The sequence below is a fragment of the Micromesistius poutassou genome, assembly GCF_964030765.1.
Source record: "Micromesistius poutassou genome assembly, chromosome: 1".
NCBI classification, from domain to species: Eukaryota; Metazoa; Chordata; class Actinopteri; order Gadiformes; family Gadidae; genus Micromesistius; species Micromesistius poutassou.
Window position 1 is genome coordinate 4296704 of NC_140271.1, and position 19401 is coordinate 4316104.

Below are 19401 nucleotides of genomic sequence, written 5' to 3' on the forward strand. Positions count from 1 at the left end.
AATCCAGCTGACCCACAATGCACCTCTCCCCAAGCCAGGGTACAGCGGTGCATGGTGTTGTTAGTGTTGATCATCGACGCGTCGATTGGAACTTTCCAGCCCGCTTTCCCTCCTCAAACCCATGTGACCGTGGGGGGGGGGGGGCGAAAATCAAAGAAGACCACCCCATCAACTGCACCCCTGCCGGGAAATCATTATGCTCCGGCGGAATTGGTTTTCGCACAACATGTCAACATCACAGTAGGAAAAAAGAAGGCGAAAGGCATCGTTACTGGTCATTAAATGTGATTAGGGAAAAACTCAAAGTCGGATTAGGTCGGCAATATGAGTTTCAGACATTCTCCCCCCCACCCCCAGCTTAAGGATGGGTGCTTATTGAGGGTAAAAGGAGGGAATCACGGGGGGTGCTGGTCCGGTCTAAAAACTGAACCCAACGATACCAACTTGTATTTGGGCCAGTCCACACATTTGGCTTTTGCCGAACAGCAAATGCTCACAAAAGCAAATGTTGCCAGGCATGAATGTTAAGCATATCTGATCCGGGGATAAAGTATGCCACTTGTAATTACAGTCCTGCTCTTGACTGATGCTCGCTTGACCAAAAAGCGGCCAACGCAGCAGTGCGATTTAAGATCAAGTAAAAGGGGCTGATGAAAACCAACAGCACTTTGTGAGGGCTTCTCCGCCGTACGTACGTGAGGTTCATTGGTAGCAATTACGTTCACGTGAAAGTCATTTGGTAAGCCGCACGTTCAATGAAACGTAACCAGAAACTGCATCCTTACAAACCAATAAACTGCCATTTGCCATTTCACTAAAATGACTGAAACCGACCCAAAAGAATATTAGTATGTGTTTAGGTGGTCCTTTCGGGTAAGGTCATCGGCTGGTAGATGATGATGTTTAGTCTGGATGAAAGATTATCTCTAATCTTTACAGATCTTTATCCTCAAATCTGAGGATGGGTGGGGGAAGGGTCACCACCACCACCACCCCCAGCCACCAGGGCAGGCTGAGGGGTGACGGATGTGTCTCTAGCTGGAGATAGAGGAGCTGGACGACTGATGGTGGAGGCTGTGGTCGACCTAAACGAGCCCACAAGGGTGTGTCTCTTCCCTTGTACGACTGAGAGGAGCAATCAGCTGGTCAGGATGCAGCACGAGCAGCGAATACAAAACAGACTCGCACCAATTTGGAAATCATTGAACCAACACCAAGTCAATATCAACCGATGGACTGATTGATTGATTGATTCTCGACTGATGGATTTGAAGCGCTCGCTGAACGGCATTCATCGCAGCTTAACATGTTTGTGTGTTTGTGTGATTGCATGACATGAGCACCGTGTCATGTGGGGGATTTTTTTGTGGTTGGGGTTGACACATATCTGCGTTGGAGGTTTAGTATGAAGCCAGCGCTGCAGTGGATTGCTCCCTCAAAGCCGCACACTGGCAGGGGCCCGCGTTGCTGCTTCATCCCACTAATGCCGTTAACTGCATGACCCACTTTCTGTCTCTCTCTCTCTCTCTCTCCTCTCTCTCGCCCTCTCATTTTCCTCACACACACACACACACAACACACACACACACACACACACACACACACACACACACACACACACACACACACACACACACACACACACACACACCACACACACACACACACACACACACACCAGTCAACAGGGCTCAGATCGCACTGCCGACCACTGGCTGCCAGGCTCGCCTCCTCGGCACTGCAGCGGAGGGCATCTAACAACGCTAACAATGCTGAGGGGGAGTTTAAATGACAGAGGCCGACGGCAGCGCTGCTCCGCCGCGGTCAGGAGCCTGGGAGCATCGTTCATCGCTATAGCAACCAACCAGACACAGGCCAAAGAATAACAACGTCGACGCGTAATGCCATCACGGGGGCTACAATAATAGATTTGAATCGTATTAATGCAGCGATCGATCGATTAGATAGAGGTGCGTCTCCTCCCGGTTCTGACAAGCAGTCTTTGTAATCATCCTGGAACACAACGAGGACAACAAGGATGTGAGACCGGCCACGCTTAGTGCAAGGGAGGGACGACCAGGAGAGCAAATAAATGTCAAACAAATAACATCATGATTCATTAAGTGATCATGCATTGGAAAGCATGATCTTTAAGCTGTTTATCTTATGCAGCGAGTCTGCCACAACATAACATCCCATGATAGAATCAGCTCTTTATATATTATTGTAGCTTTATGTAGCTCTTTATATTGCTCTATGGCAATATAATATACATAACAACAAATATATATTGTTTCCTGAAACAAAGACTACATTTCCCATGACCTCATGTGCAATGAGTCACCAAGAGCAACTTTGACTGTATGTAAATAACAAGAAACCATGGAAAGGCCATTTATGAAATGAACACATTTTCTATTTTATCGGATGAAAACATTAACCCTATATTAACATAGAAGCATTCGATCCTCTGTATCTAGGATTTCATATAACTAGTTTCTTTGCGTTTTCTTTTCTTTACATTTCTCACTAGATATTGTCCTGATACATTATAACCACATCTCTCTCACACACACACACACACACACACACACACACACACACACACACACACACACACACACACACACACACACACACACACACACACACACACACACACACACACACACACACACACACACACACACACACACACACACACACACACACACACACACACACACACACACACACACACTTTATGTTCTGCCTCTATCATCCCTACACTACACTGCGAATGGGAGCCACACCTGCAACCATGACGACCAGATAAAAGCCAGTGGAGCAGGCACTTTCCACCTGAGTGTAGTGGGAACCAATATCTTCCTCCCAGGAGACTCCGACCTGCCTTTCAGAGCAGTCTTTGTGTGCGTGTAGCCGGAGGGTGGGTCATGCGTGTTTATATACTGTTCACTGGAGAGGCCGCGTCAAGCAGGGTTTTTGGAGATTCAACTTCCACAAAACACGTAAGTACGCACTATTCCGGGTTTGGTACATCAGAAAGCAATGTTCTTATTTTTCGGTGAGACTAATGACTAATTGTCTGCTTCGCACAGCATGGGTGTGAAGACTTGAGAGACTCATTGTCAAGACCCAGGGAGTCAAACCAGTTAGTCTTGTTAAGAATGGGAGCCAATCCTCAGCCCACCAGAGAGAGCGAGAGAGCGAGAGCGAGCGAGAAAGAGAAGATAGGCGAGCACTCTTCACAAACGGTGTCTCCAGTTTCAGTTGGCTTGTTGTCCATCTGATCTGTATCTCCACCCACCCCCCCCCCAATTGTTTATCTTTCACAGATTGGGCATCCCCCCCCCCCCCCTCCCCTCCCTCTACCCCCCCCCCCCCCCCCCCTCCCTCCCTCTATCCCTCCCCCCCTCCCCAGCCTGGAATTAAGACAGTGGAACCCATGTGGTTCATGCTGGTTCCCACAGCTGGATCCACTCACCCTCTGGGATCAGCTGAGGGTGAGGGTGGGGGTGGGGGTGGGGGTGGGGGCGGGGCACTGTAAGGGTGGGGACGGGTTTCAGTCACGGGGGGGGGGGGGGGGGGGGGGGGGGGGGTGTGGAGAGGCAGATGGGGGTTGGGGCCTCTGTGACTTTGATGTCCCTTAATCCGCTACAATAAAATAGTTTGGAGCTCCCTTCCAAAAGACCCGCCCCACCCTACACACTGCTTTCTCTTGTGCCTCACAAGGCTGGGCCCTTGAGGCTGAGCCAAAAACACATCACCGCCGGGCTCCCAACCCCAACCGTGTTGATATTATGACATCTGATGCTCAGCCCTGGCTCACTGTTGTGAACCACTAATGGGAAATGAGTGTAACCTTTGAGTGTGCCCAAGTGTCCTGGGCAAAATTTGCCCCCAGAAACATGCGCTGCCCGTGGTACCCTCAGATCATTTAAGGGACAATTGAGGCCAAGATGGCATGAAAAAAAAATATATATATACGATTTTGTGCCAGGAGCCAAAGCAGCACTACTCTCTAAAGGGCTGATTATGGTCCGGCGTTCATGCGACGCAAGGGGGTTACGGACCCCGTTACGTCCTTGCGGACCCTCCTTGCGTCCACCGCGAGGGCCTGACGCGCGCCTCCCGAAAATTGTAACCTTCCGTTGAAGTGAGGCAGCCGCAAGGGCTGTGATTGGTCCGCTCACTAAAACCCGACGCAGAACCATAAAGGTTCACGACTGCGTCGGAGCGTCTGCGTGGTCGTTGTGTTGCGTGAACGTGGGACCATTATCAGCCCTTACGGCACGCACACGCACACACACACACACACACACACACACACACACACACACACACACACACACACACACACACACACACACGTATTACCATTTTGATGGGCTTGCGCCGCAGGTCTGCGTCGCCCACCGGCGCGTCCAGGTCCGTAGGGGGCAGGCCTCTGTCAGCAAGGAGCCGCAGGAGGGCGGCGTTGTCGGCGGGGGGGGGTTCCTCCGGCGCCGAGCCCCCCACCAGCAGGGTGTAGGTGCGGCAGTACAGCTCCGAGGACAGCAGGAGGCGAGTGACGGGCGGCTTGAGGTGCTCCTGGTCGTACTGGTCGCAGTAGAAGGGCTCCCGCAGCTCCACCGGAACTTTCTCTACAGACACACACACGCACACGCACACACACACACACACACACAGACAAACACACACACACACACACACACACACACACAGACAAACACACACGTCAACGTTCACTTCCAGGAAACAGCAGTACTACGACAAGACGGATAGCGTTGGCAAGCTGACGCCTGGAGACGCCGGGACGTGGAAGATAAACAGGATGACAAAGTGTGTGCATGTGTGCGTGCGTGTGGCCTTTAAATAGGACACGCAGTGCGATATTAAAAGGCTGTAGAAACTCTTATCACTACTTGTTCTTTCTCAGTCATGGGTAATCATTGCTTAAGAATATGTAAAAACAGCATGCTGCTGCATTACGTGTACAAGACTCCCCAGAACAGAAACTAACTGGCATACAGAGCTCTTATCAAACCAGTGAGTAACTAACAATGACTGGGGTGGCAGGAAGAGTGTGTGTGCGTGTGTCAAACATAGTAAAATATATTAGTAAAATATAGTAAAATATAGTAACTATATAGTAAATATATAGTAACTCAAGTCAGCAGAACGGCTATCAAGACGTGAAGTGAAAATGATTTGTGCGACTAAAAAGGGACCAGACGGGCATAGGAAGAGAAAGGCACTCCTGGGTGCCCTTGACTACCAAAGTACAGGGCGATAGCCCACCGGAGAGCAAGGCCTCAATAGTATGGTGCATTCCTGTAGGCCACATGGTCACATGGTTCCTCCTGAAGCATGGGCTGGTTGTGATCGCAGTCTAGTAATCAGCGGGGGTCAAGGCTTGTGGGACATGATGACATTCAGAGCGTAGGGTTAGCGTCAGAGCCCGTCCAGACACACACTCGCTCCGCCCACCGGCGTTTTCATAACCTACTTCTTTGCTCTCAGATAAAGACCCACCGCCAGACTTTCCTTAACGGGCCGTTTAAGCGACAATATTTGCTGTGCATTTGTGGCATGCTAGCTGCCTTTCTACTGTCCCCGTAGCAGATTGATGTCAAACAAAGCTGCACCCCAACCCAAAGAAAACTATTTTGATCTCGGTGCCTCAGAGAATGTTTAGCAAGGGTGTATGGATGTGGCTACATGGGTAACAAACAGAGATTATGACGGTAAATACAGACTTGCTTTTTCAGTACACAAGAACTGAACAAACACACTGTCAAGTGTGTAATGCACACTTGACACGCCCTCTAGGAAAACTGGTTTTACTGCATTCAGAGTTATTGAAACCAGCAATAGTAGCACACCCAATCCAATAGCCTGCAATTGGGTAGACAGATACTGGACACAGTCATTGGTTGTGTTTAAGCCTGAGAGCCAAAAGCTGTAAAGTACCACTTTCATAATATGCACGTCTGAAAAGGAAAGGGAGAACCAGACAGTACAACACACACACACACTTGGTGGAAACGCTGGCGTATGTCATTAGGGACCCCTAACACAAGTACTTGCATAACTTTGCCAAAAACAAAACATGGTTAGACAATGGCCTTGCCTCGGCCTGCCCCTCGCTGCAGAAGAACTATAGGTGTCAACAATGTGCACCACATGCTTCATTTTGTTGGGGGGAAAAAATGCTATTGTGGTGCTTTTCAACGCAAACCGGGCATCGCAGCGTAGAGAAAACACCACATACAAAACTCTTGTTTCAAAATACTAAAAACCAGGCGGTATGACCGCGAGGCACCGAGGCAGCGCTGCCAGTGATGCAAGGACAGAACTTGAATGCAAAGCAGAATGCAAAGGCCGCGGCTCAATGAAATGAAGCTTTGATATCCCTTTGAGGAACAATTGACTGCTGTGTGTCGTTCAACTTAAGGCCAAGATAACCGGACGGGCTATATATCTATTTTTTTTTTTTTTAAAGGGTAACATTTGCAAAACCAACTCCTTTTGGAAAAACTGATGAAACGCCACTTCATATAGCAACACCACCCCTGATCAATAATGATTAACAGTGTCATAGATATGACAGGAACAAGAGAACACAACCGGTTAGCCAAATGCTATCAAGTTATAGCTTAATGCTTAAGATAGCATTGGCATTAATGTACCGTCGCCAGACTGCTGATATCACCAAATCTCCTGGATAATATTTAGAATGAAAATATAAGATCCTGTGTAAGTGGTGCGAGCTGTAGTCTCGGGTTCAGTCACACAGGTCAGCAGGTCATGGACTGTTGACGTGTCGACATTGGGAAAGCAAAGGTTAAATAGAAGCAAATATTCATGGCCCCGGGGAGAGCTGGTTATCAGGGTATAGTGAAGTGGGCAACATTATAATCTCGTCAATATGCAAATCAGTGTGTGCAAATCTAAAGGCCACAGATTGATAAATAGCCTTTTCAGGGGTTCCAGGAATTCCTCAATGATTTCATCATGCATCCAATTAGGTTTTCCTTGTTATTATCAATCAATTTCCATTAGGATCCCGGCAAAGAAAATACAACCACAAATGATTACAGTTAACTTTCAAACTCATAAACAAAACAACAAATCAGTTCCATAGAACATTTGTTTCTTGTTTTGAGTTGTGCAGGCTCAATAATCAGCTGGTGATGGCCTGACAGAGGCCATGTGTGGAATTAAAGAGATTGAGTTAGCCCTGGGGGTCATGTCACAGACATTACACTAAACGGTCACGTCGCCAGTGTAATCAACAGTAATCAGCCCAAACGCATACGAACACACACACACAAACAAGGTGCAGCACAAAATATGGCACAGAGCGAGCCCCTCACGATCCCGTGGGAGTATTCAGTCAGGGCAAACCTTGTCGTCCCCCCCCCCCCATAACCCGATCTTGAGTGCCCGAGTGGATCGGCCAGCGTTGGGTTTCAAGGGGGTTGCCATGGGAACGGTGGACATTAAGAAGCTCTTTGTATTAATTAACTGGCACACAAGTGGGCAAATTTGTGCAGGAGTGGATATTCTGAGTTGCCCAGCTGCCTCACCCCTTCAGAGACACTGGCATGGCTTCGGTGATTCACTGGAGTCTGGATGCGCAGGAGTTTTAAATGGCAGGCAAAGAAGTAGCCATAATAATAATAATAATAATAATACATGAAAAGCCCATTGTTGGTAGTTTCGAGGATGGAAACTTTTAGCAAATACAATTGTTCATCCAAAAATCAAATCATATTGAAAAACATTGTATTATTAAAATGAAAAGCTAAATCAACCACCATGCTACATCAATTATTGGGTAAAAGGCAAATATTTAACTCAATTATGATGGCTTAACATCCATGTGGTCGTTTTGATAAGGCGAAAAAAACAAAGTACTATTACTTAAGGTTTTTGCATCATGTGGTGGGATCAAATAGGCATGATTACGCTGGGGTTGGAGAACAAAGCCACGTCCTGTTTTAATGGTCCCTAAATCTGGCAGCGGCGAGAGGGGCCGTGATGTTCCCTCGGCCCCACGTGAGCTCCCAATCCTGAGTGATATGCTAATCCAAAACACCTAGATAAAGCATGAACACATCTAAATAGCCACCAAAACAGATACGAACGGCTGCAACAACCGCCATCATGCGACATGGACCGCTGTACACTGATTACCATGGTCTGTCCATAAATCATAGACATTTGTATTTGATTAAGAATGGAACTAGAGCGTACACGCCTGGGACAAAACAGTCAACATGTTCTAGCTTATTTAGATTACCACCCACCCACACCCACACCCACACACCTGTGTGTGACACTAAGTAGGTCGTACAAAGCACCATTCACATACAAGCCACATCCTAAAAGCCTGCAGGGTCACCCCAGACAGTCACACAGAACAGTACCTCTGTACTGGCTGTAAAGTATCCCGGCCTTGGGGTTACAGTCGCTAGCTTGCAGAGCTTCTGCTTTAGTCATTATTTCAGTGTTTTTTTTATTATTTAGTCATGAATCATGTAGCTTGATAGCATATGCCCTGATAGCATATGCTGACAGGAAGTAAAGAGAGGCTGTCTGTATTGTTAAAGAATAGTGGTTTTGTAATAACAGTTATGTAATGTAATACAATAACCCTACGGCAAGTTAGTATTGGAGCCTGACCGATACAGCTGCTGGCCGATGTTCTGTGTGAAGGTTAGTAACTCCTCATACTACAGGTAATTGGTTCCTTTAGGTCATTGTTTTAATGCAATGTTGCTGTGGCCGATCCAGCATTGCTGGATCAAGGATCCAAGATACCACGATATATATATATATATATATATATATATATATAGAGATAGAAATAGAGATAGAGATATATATATATATCTATATCTATATTGAATAACGGCTGATATTTGAAATAATATATATTGATATATTGGCCAATATATTGATATGTCATTATTTTACTCCTTAGATTGGTATAGCCTCCTAAGATCCAGTATACGTCGGGCTCTAGTTAGTGTCCCCCGTAGGTCGGTAAAATAGTAACTCCTGAGGGCCTGGCCACCGTGTGTAAGGAGAGGAGGAGGGCAATGAGCAGGATAAACATTCCAGCAGGATCTCCTGATGATCCATGGGCTCACAGGTAACCAGGTGGAACCCCAGCAACAGGTTCCAGCAGTCTTATGCAAACATCCGTCTTGCAAACTCTATCTTTAGCGTGGTATAATTGCACCTTGTGCCTATCTCACAAATGATAGGTTTCATCATTATGCGTCAACTAATGATGAAGGCCGACTAAATGGGTTATATTAAAGAGTTTGTTTATAGTCATAAAACATTTATATTATACTGTTGAGTCTATCTCTTTAAACATGTTTATTTTGTGTTTTGAGTAGTTAATGTTGTTGTAATAAGCCATAATCTCATTCTGGTAAAGTCACAGTTGTGCTGCTGTGTGTGCACTGCAGTAGCCCAACATAATGTTGGTCAATTACAACAGACCCTTAGGCATATGGCAAGGGACAATCTGAACTGTTGTGTGTGTTGCCATCCTCTGCTGTTGTGGCTGCTTCTTCTGCCTGTGAGCTCGTGGAATAGAACATAAGATGTCACTTTGATTTTTGAGAAGATATTCGTAGCTCCCAGGGAAACCGCTTGCAGTCACGGAGGGCGACTTTGACCAGAGGGCGTGGTTGAACTGTGGCAGAAGAACGCACAGCAGGAATAGATAGAACAGCGTGCTGGTGGACTCACGGACACATGGACTGCGATTGCACAACGCCTAAACCGGGTTGTTGGAATACAATGGAGTTAAGCTCACACCCTTATTGCCCAGACTAAAAGTGTTTTCTTATAGGTTAAAAACGGACAATCATCAAAATTACTGAAAGCTTTAACAGCCATGCTTCCCGGACGTCCGATGGGGGCATATTTCCCTTTAGCTGTTAAACCAAGCAAAATCGGTGAATTGCATATCTAGTCTTCAGATCTTATTCTCATGATAGTTTAATGGCGTTAACCTGAAGTCAAAATTGAGTCATCATTATTGTCGGGGCGTGCATAACAAAAGAATGTAAGTGGGTGTGTTTGCGCATCAGCGAAAGGGCCGGGTGGGTTTCTGTAGTGCCAGGAGCACATTGAGAGCAATCCACCAGAGTTGCAACAAAAACATTGCCGTAGGACAAGATACCAGCACGTCAGCAGAAATAAAACATACCTGCGTGTTTTGTTCTAATTTTTATATTTGAGTCCTAGCTGTCAAGCCGACCTCTGTGATCATGTTTGGTCTACATTAAAAAAAATAAAGCGGATTAACTGCTGAGGATGAAAACACAGCGGCAGTAGCATAGTTTGTGCCTGGAATACGAAACAATTGCCTCGATGATGAGCTTGTCCAGGCCCAGTTCAACATATAAATACGGCGAATGCAAGTAGTCTAATACTGACATAGTCAAAAGTGATCATAAAACTGTAGGCACTCTTTTATCTGATTCTCATTGTGCGTGTATGTGTGTGTGGGTAAAATCGCTGAGTTTACATAGGCTACGGTCATTTCACCTTTCCATGCGCTTCCCATTGCACTTCACTGCTGCGAAATGCTAGGCTATTAAAAAAAAGGGATGTTGGTTCCCGAGAGCCTAGCATAAATCATCGGGACTGTGAGCAACACTGACATACCTGCATTGCCGTATGATTTTGCTAGGAGCCATCCGACACTTGCGCATATTTTCCCCCTTGTACTGTCATACAAATCCAATGGTTTAATGTCCGGGACCACGAAAGTCTTCCTCGTTGCATTAGAGTCCTCCATCTCGAGTCGGGGAAATTGGAAGACAAACGGTAGGCTTCGGTTCAGTGTTTAAATATCAAAGGATCATTATTTCAGCAAGCTATTCCATACCGCCGGGGCGAAAATACGGATGTGGGTGAAGCGATCAGACAGGGAAATATCCGCCCGGGAACTGCCTTAGTGGACTCTTCCATAAAAAATATCCTTGCTGCTCCAAATTAAAACCAGGAGAAAATCACTTATTCTACGGTTTCAGAAGTTACCAAATGGCCCATCCCATGTGGATACTTGAATGAAGTATTATTCCCCACTCGTTGTGTCCTTGGTGCGCATTGCTGTGCCTAGTGCCTCGCTGTGGGATCTGTGCGCCGTTGACTGATTTCCAGGTGCACCGAAGCCAACTGTCCAATAGCGATGGAGCACCGACAAAGAAGGCGGGACCTAAAACCGTGTGAACGCCACCAGCAGGTATATAGAGGGTATCTGTCCGCGACAGGTGCCTCTGCTATTACACAGGTGTTTTTGTTTCCAGAAGCTACTCTCTGCTAACCTTCTAGGTAAAGGCAGGTCTGTTAAGTCAAACTTAAAAACAATTAATAATTCCTAAGGCATCATTTGTTTTCATGAAGCATAGCCTATGAGTTTGAAGAGTCAACGCAGGACCTCACATATTTTCAGCAAGCATATTGAATACAAGGGTGAGAAATGTATGCACATTACTATGGATGTACCCTACCATAATTAATTTTGATCTGTATTAAATGTATGATTGATCTAGAACTTTAAATGATTAATAAATGTTGCCTAGGTATTTAAATGTATCATAGTAAGCCTACTTAAGCTCCGCATCATTCACTATGATCGAAGAAGCCCGACGGTATGGCTAGGCTATGCATAAAAAAAAACATGCATTGATTCAAAATATATAACATTAGCCACTTGTTACCGTGCCATAGCTCCCATTTTAATGAAACTCTCCAAACAATTGAAAGTCCTCACAAATGTTTCTTTGATATGTCATCAGACAAAGAGTAGCCATATAAATTGAATAAATGCAAAGCAACCGCTTAAAAAGCAAGTCATTGCATTATATTCGGCTTTCATCCTTTAGCTGAAGGTAAACTAGCGGTATTTAGCTGAAATATTGAGAGACACTGCCACCATGTGGCCAGGGGCCATAATGTCATGTGGTATAAAATGCAGGTTCACAATATCCCGGAAATAACACCAACAAACGCAAAAACAATGAACAATGGCAGTCTGAAACATTTACTAGGGTACAAATACATCATATTCTATTAGAATTGTAGCAGGCTGGCAAGAATTTGACAAAGCACAGTCTTCTCATCAGAGCACGTCTCCTCACGTCGACCCACTCAGTCTTCTTTGAGCCCTCCAAACACAGCTGTCGGGACGCTCTTCTGTTCCAGTTGCACCTCTGTAGACCGCAGAGCAAAAGGGTGTTAGTCATGACAACCAGAGGATCATAAGTGCAACGTTAAACCCTGAGGCTCATTGTATTCACAGCCTACCCTCTGGGCCTTGTTCTTCGTCCCCGCCGTTCTCGTCATCATCGTCATCGTCGTCAATGTCGATCTCGTCGGGATTGGCCTGCTTGGCGAGCTGGGCCAGCTCACTGCGAGAGGTGTCACTCCTACACATGGACACAACATCTCAGCCGTTAAGCAAACGCCGTGCTGCAACTGTACCCCACTAGACTGGAAATCCAGAGCCACATCTAGAAAGCTGTAGGGTCTGGCAACGAGTCATGAAAATGGCCCAACTCGAGGGGCGGCACCAAGCATGCATTTGAAAATATCACTGCACGCAATTGGATAACACTACGACCAATCAGAAGAATACAAGGGGTTACGTATCTAGAGCCCCAATAGATAAGACTCTTTCCTTATCCGGTCGGTAAAACAGCAACGCTTTTGGCCCACCTATATCAGACACACTGATGTGATTGGTTAATGTTCTGGGCCAGGGGAATCGGGGAGTGAGCATATTGCTCGTTCCCAGAGTGACTCGCTGAGCAAATTCAAATTGTGCTCTCGCTAGAACTCTGGATTTCCAGGGTAGTACTCTACTGCAAACTCAAAAGATCTGCAGCAAAACGTCCCAAGTGATCTATCCCCAAAATGACTGGGACACAAATACAACGGGTGTGTTGAAACTAAACAGTGGAGGGTTTATCAACCACAGCTGTTCAAATACAAGCACAAAGAAAAGACAAAATGCATATAAAATAGATTGAATGCAACACCGACCTGACAAAGAGGATCTTCTCTTTGGGCTTGGCCTTGTCCTGTTCAGCCTCTGCAGCCAGCTGCTGTGCTTTCTGCTCCAGCATCTTCATGTCATCCAAGCCCAGCTGGCCCGGAGCGAGGTCTGACACTTGAGACAAAGGGTGAGAGAGTGAGACAAAGAGGCGTGCAAAAAAAAAAAAAAAATATATATATATATATATATATATATATAAATAATCGGGGCCTGACTCAAAACACTAAGCCAGCTGCGGTCAAGCAAGCGTAGGCTGCTCTCACCGGTGCCCGTGGAGCTGGTGGTGGCCTTCATCATCTGGGAGGACATGAAGTTGACCTGGGTGTTGTACGTGGCCTGCACACTGCGCTTGATCCTCAACATCTCCCTGATGGTGTCCTCGTTGCCGTGGCGGATCTCAAACTCCTTCCACGACTGCCAGAAACTGGCAGTGACCTGAACGACGAGAGAGAAACGTGTCTAGGGTTAGGTCACTGATAAGAACGAGAAGAGGAGAGCGTTGCAGCGCGTCGTCTCTCACCCTGGGGTCACAGATCTGGGAGCAGTAGGAGTAGATGGCTCTGGAGCGGTCGATCTCCCCCAGCTTGCTCTCCATGTCGGCGAAGCGCACGCACATGTCCCTGGAATGCTCGTCTGGAAGGACCTGGACGGAAAATAACCGGCGTTTTGTAGCTCTTATCTCCGATGCATAGTTTAAACATACAAATGTTCTTATAATCACGATTTAGAAATGAAAAACAACTCAAGTGCATCATGCAGCCATTTAAAAGACACTGTTCTTCTGCTTATTGAAGGCTTATTAACGCTGTATACTAAAAGTGTGTCACTATAAACTATGGTACAACAGTACTAACTGCCCCAAATAATACAAAAAAAGCAACCAATGAGATAAGATGGTAATTAAACCCAGACTGGAATTTCAATTTCAATACCTCGATAGCCTTCTGGTAGATGGCCCTGGTGTAGGTGACGCCGTAGATCTCGGCGGCTCTTTTGATGTAGATGTTGAACATGGAGTGCCTCTCCCCGGTGCCCACCGCCTGCGTGGCTCGTTCGTAGACGGCCATGGCGTGGCGGGCCAGGCCGTACTCCTCCTCCAGCTTGGCGTACAGAAGGTAAATAGCTGGAGAGCAAAAACAGGATGTCAATCATTCAGGTTTTTTTTTTACCACGTTGATTCCATTGCATTTTTTGAATCGCAAGACATGAAATGAAGCTTAGGAAGCGGTAGTAATCAGAAACCATAGCTTTAAAAGGGGACATATTATATGTTAGTGTGATTAGCCGTTACAAGCCGTTTTGAAAATGTGCCGCTTCTGACATCACAGGTGGGCGTGTCCACCTAGATGTATGACGGATAGATGAGCAACGTGTGCTACGGTCCACTGGGTAGGCTGGTGAACTGATCTATCCAGCACACATCTAGGTGGACACGCCCACCTGTGATGTCAGAAGCGGCACATTTTCAAAACGGCTTCTAACGGCTAATCACGCTCACACCTGGTGGTATAATATGTCCCCTTTAAAAATCGCATACAAATCCTAAACGATTACAGAGTAATCCGGGAAACAACAGAAGATGGTTTTGTTTTCCGGGAGAGAAGCAGTACTTACTCTTTGCAAACTTGGCCGGACAGCCGTCCAGAGCCTGTTCGAACAGGTCCCTCGCCCTCTCCAGCTTCTTGCCCCCGTAGCGGTCAATGAACTTGGTGAGGTACGTGTTCCAGATGTCGTACACGTTGGGCCAACGGAAGAGCGCAATGCCTCGTTCGTACGCCTACGTTGAAAGAAAAACAGAAATGTTGAAAGTGTCTCGGGTTAAGAATTGTCTTCATAGGATAGCGTCAGTCCTGTGTAAAACAAATGGCCGTGCAAATCTGTGAAGTTTAAGTTTATCTAATGACCTTGAAGCTCTCCTCGAAGTAGTTGTGCTCTTCCAGGAACATGGCGTAGTTGATGATGATTTGCGGCGTGGCGATGCGGAGGTCGATGATGCGGTCGTACACGGCCTTGGTAGACTGAGGATAAAATAAAGAGAGGAAGAAAAGCAGTTTGCTCAGAGAGTTTCACAAGATAACCATCCAAGTATAAATAAATAAATAAATAAAACGACACATACCTGGAAAGTTCCCAGGCTCTCCTCAAGGTCGGCCAACATAGACCAGACCTTCAAGGACTTGAAGACTCGGTTCTGGACGGGCTCGGACACGTCAAAGTACTCTGCTTTCTTGGCCGGTATAGCCGTTGCTTTCTGTTCGCCAAGGAATGAATACCAAGGGAAGAAAATGGTTTAAAATCCTAACTGTATGGAGGAAACGACACATTCGTATCGATGAACACTCATGCGGAAGACACGGCTGTGGCTCACCCTTAAGATGCGAAGCGCCTGCTCGTAGTTCTCGTGCCGCAGCTCCATCTCTCCGTACTCGCACCACACCCCCGAGAGGTCGTCCACCTGCTTGAAGCTCACCTTGGTGGCCTTCTCAAAGATGGTCCTGGCCTGGGGGGGGGGGGGGGGGAAGGAGGTCAACAACATAGGAACAAAGGGAGGACCCGATGGAAGCAGAATTGAGTCACAGTAAATTATCAGAGATTATAATGAACCATCTGGTGGTGCTCGTTTACGTCATTAAAAAACGGAAATGACAGAAGCAGAATTGAGTCACAGTAAACAATCTGATTAAAATGAACAATCTGGCGGTGGTTGTTTACATCGTCCAGCTGCTCGTTTTCCTCGTAGAACTTGGCGAAGGAGACCCAGAGCGAGTGGGGCTTCCCCGTGGCCTTCAGGGGGTCGACAGTCTGCACCGCCTCCGTGTACGTGTTGATTATCTGTCAAACACATGTCAATGCACAATTTATTCATGACATGCTTGTGACACACAAGCTTTTTCTTAGAATTAAAGACTGGGTCAGAGAAGATTGTTTTTTAGGTTTTTTTTTCTCATAAAAGGCAGCAGAAAGTACCTGTCTTGGATTGCCCTCGTACAGTTTGACTCTCTTGTGCCACTCGTGGACGTTGTGGGGGTTCTGCCGCAGCAGGACGCTGTTCAACAGGAGGGGCCGTCGGGCTATCAACTGCTCAAAGCGGGCCAGCCTGAGCTCCAGGTCAATGTCATCTGGGGAGACGCAGGGTAAAGACACACATGTAACTTCAAGGCCTACAAGATATAGAGTGAAATAATATTCTTTATGATGACACTACAAAGAAAATAAAAAAGGCTCCACGCACCGTCTTCGTCCTGACCCATTTCAGACGTGGTCTCCATTTTGGCGGCGATCATGCTCTCCTCGAACTGGGCGTAGCTGTCGAACACCTGGGTGAAGTCCCTCACCGTCACCACTGTCAGGATGGCTTCCTCGTACACGTCGCGGGCCTGAGGGGAACCCACACATTATTATCGTATAGTGAGCGGACAAATCACAGCCCTTGCTGCTGCGTCGCCTCGACAGAAGGTTACAATTTTTGGGAGGCGCACGTCAGGCCATTGCGATGGACGCAAGGAGGGTCCGCAAGGACGTAACGGGTCCGTAACCCCCTTGAAGTTGCGTGAACGTGGGACCATAATCAGCCCTTAAAGAAAATTCAAGGATGGATTTCGATTGCTGTTCAAAAAAGGCTTTGAAGCATAGCAAAACAAAAAGCATACCTTCTCAAAGTGGCCGCTGCGGATGTAGTAGTCAGCTAAGGAACACCAGAGTTTCCCCAGTTGGTCTGTGAAGCGGGTCAGGCCTCCTCGTATGATGGCCCCCACCTTCAGCGACTTCACCTTGTCAGGGTTCTGGGAGATCAGGTCACACAACTCATGCCACAACTGTCAGGGAAGAAAACCAGAAAGAGACAGGATTTAGGAAAAGTTCTCTTGTTCGGTTGTAATTGCAGCAATACAATAACAATATGGGGGTACTGGGAGTCGACTCCCACCTGGTAGTTGGACTTCCCCTCCTTGGACACAAAGTTTTCATCGTTGACGATGGCGGCCAGACGCACAGCCGCCTCGTCCAGGCGTCCGATGGAGCGCAGGTAGTCGATGTACTCCTCTGCGTTTTCTGGAGAGAGCTGCACACCACACATTCACCACTTAGCACATCATACTGACCGATTTGGCAATCTTGCATTAAGGTGCAATTACACATTTTACATTGAATGGTAGGCAAAACACTGTACCATTCCAAGTTTTAGTGGTAGCACAATATCGCGTATAATGATATACGATAATGATATATGTGTATAATGTATTTGTGACAAGTCTACTGCCTCTAAAGCATCCACAAAATGGCTCTTTCGTTTTTCACTTATTTTACAATGCATTTGCGGAAGGCTTGAGTCTAAACCCTTCTTTCTGAACATCCGTCTTACCTTTAGGTATCTGCGGTAGACCCGGATGGCGGTCTCGGGTAGTGGGAGTTTGCGTGCAAAGCGAAGGTAGAGGGGCCAGATACGTGGATGTTGTGTAACAGGGAGGGCTCGGAGGGCCCGGTCAAATGACCTTCGACTTCTGGTGATTTTAGACTGACCCACCAAGAACTGGCAGTAATCAAGCCATATACGAGGCATCTAATGGTGGGAAAGATTTTTTAAAAATTATTAAAATATTACAAATGAATTTTCAGCATTTTGTTTTGTTTTTTTGAGTTTGGAACATCACCTTATGCATGAACACCAGGGCCCTTTCGTGGCAGTTGTTGACCTCCTCAAAAACCGTCTCTGATATGCATTTCCCTTTTACTTGTTTCCGTCTTTCTCTCAGGTAGTTGTACCAAAGCTTGTAACTGTAGAAAAGGTTGACGAGGGGAGAAATGTATAATGTAGCATGTAAACCATTATTTTCAGACTTTTTTATAAAATCGTTTTCTAGGAAATTCTAATAGATTGGCGACAACCATTGCCTCCTGCTCCCTCTTGTAAAACAGAACCTTAGAACAAGTCTTCTTTGAATGACGATTAGCACATTATACGAGAGCTGTTACCTCCTGTGCGAATTCATAACTATTTTAGGACAAATAGTAAAAGGTCCCGGATAATGTCAAAATTATCCGGATCAAATAGCCAGATCAAATAGCCACACGGTTATTTAGGAAGTGCAGAAATTCAAATGACAACAGTCTGGCGAGTGTTGAGTGTTTATCAGATCGACGTACATCCTTATGTGTACATTATTCACAAGCTCTTTAAGTCAATGTAATATAAGCCTTTCATGTCACTTCTAACGCATTTGTATGACACATGTGTAACGCATCTGAGCCTCAGAGCAGCACCGTACCTGCCAGGCAGCTCCTTCAGAGCCCGCTCGTAGATCATATTGAGAGTCGCCTTGGTTCCGTTCTGTTTGAACTCGATGTACCGCATCCAGCACTTGACCGAATACGGGTTCCTGATGATCTCCTCTTCGTACGGTAGGTCATCGTCCTCCTGTCGGGACGAGCACGACAGTCTGGTTGTCTAACGTTGTGATGCATCCACTGAGCTAGCCCGCTAAACTAGCATTACGTTCACAGTGTATGAATACGCTACGGACACTTTGTTATGCTAGATGTAATTGAATGCAAGATAAGTGATATTTGAAACACGATTATGGGAGAGAAAAAAATGCGTTTATTGTGCAAAATGATTGTAAAACGAGTTTAATAGTGTCCCCAACTTCAGCTAACGTTAAGCTAAACACAGACAACCAAGACACTGCTGCGTTTGTAACGCGAACGGCGTTATATATTTTAAATAGTGATGCTAGTCTCTCAGTGGGAGTGCAAGAAATAAAGTCAACTTACAAAGAGGACATCAGTCGGTCCATCTGCTGAAGGCATTTTGCCTTGAAGTTGTTAAACAAAAATCCGACAGTTAGCTTTAAAACTTCAACCAACGTGAGGGAAACGGACGGCTCTTCCTCTTTGGTTTTGAGCGGGAACCATCTTACTGAAGGCTGCATTACCTCCACCTACTGGGCCAAATTATATTCAACATCATAAGGTTATTATCTGATTATTTCAATGACATAGCAGTGCAGCATTTACATTAGTGTATGAAGCCTACCACCTAAGTGCTTTATCTGGATGTGGAACAGATTCCTTACCTTCGTATTGTTGCTCCATATGCTGCCATCTCTTTATTTGATTTACTGAACACATAAACACTTTCTTAATGATTCCTACATTCACATTCACTCCATTTCAGGGCCTGTTTAGCTATAGTATCAGCACTCTTGTTCATAATATGTTGGCCCCCAGATTACCTTAGTCAAAGTTGTTTTTTTTTATGTTGTTGGTTGTAGATTGGAACACTTCCAAAATACCAGTGTGCTGTTTTAGAT

The 19401-nt window shown here is 46.1% G+C and overlaps 2 protein-coding genes across 2 annotated transcripts in view; both read right to left on the reverse strand.

Annotated features, from left to right (window-relative positions):
* camsap3 (calmodulin regulated spectrin-associated protein family, member 3) overlaps positions 1–11151 on the reverse strand; it is a 22639-nt gene extending 11488 nt beyond the window's left edge. Inside the window, exons 1-2 of the mRNA XM_084488319.1 lie at positions 10699–11151; positions 4378–4643 (exon numbers count right to left, since the gene is read on the reverse strand). Of these exons, the coding sequence (XP_084344445.1) occupies positions 4378–4643; positions 10699–10831 (399 nt within the window). The 5' untranslated portion in view covers positions 10832–11151. The remainder of the gene's footprint in view (positions 1–4377; positions 4644–10698) is intronic.
* Positions 11152–11768: 617 nt separating this feature from the next.
* Positions 11769–18976, reverse strand: xab2 (XPA binding protein 2). Its single transcript, XM_084488923.1, has 19 exons — positions 18863–18976; positions 18358–18506; positions 17743–17866; positions 17454–17651; positions 17019–17153; positions 16744–16908; positions 16326–16470; positions 16061–16212; positions 15806–15925; positions 15462–15593; positions 15213–15344; positions 14998–15111; positions 14708–14870; positions 14026–14216; positions 13614–13736; positions 13357–13528; positions 13081–13207; positions 12343–12464; positions 11769–12248 (listed from the first exon to the last, which is right to left on the reverse strand). The coding sequence occupies exons 1-19, from the start codon at positions 18896–18898 to the stop codon at positions 12187–12189; spliced, it is 2562 nt and encodes an 853-aa protein (XP_084345049.1). The 5' UTR covers positions 18899–18976; the 3' UTR covers positions 11769–12186.
* Between the last annotated feature and the right edge of the window lie 425 nt (positions 18977–19401).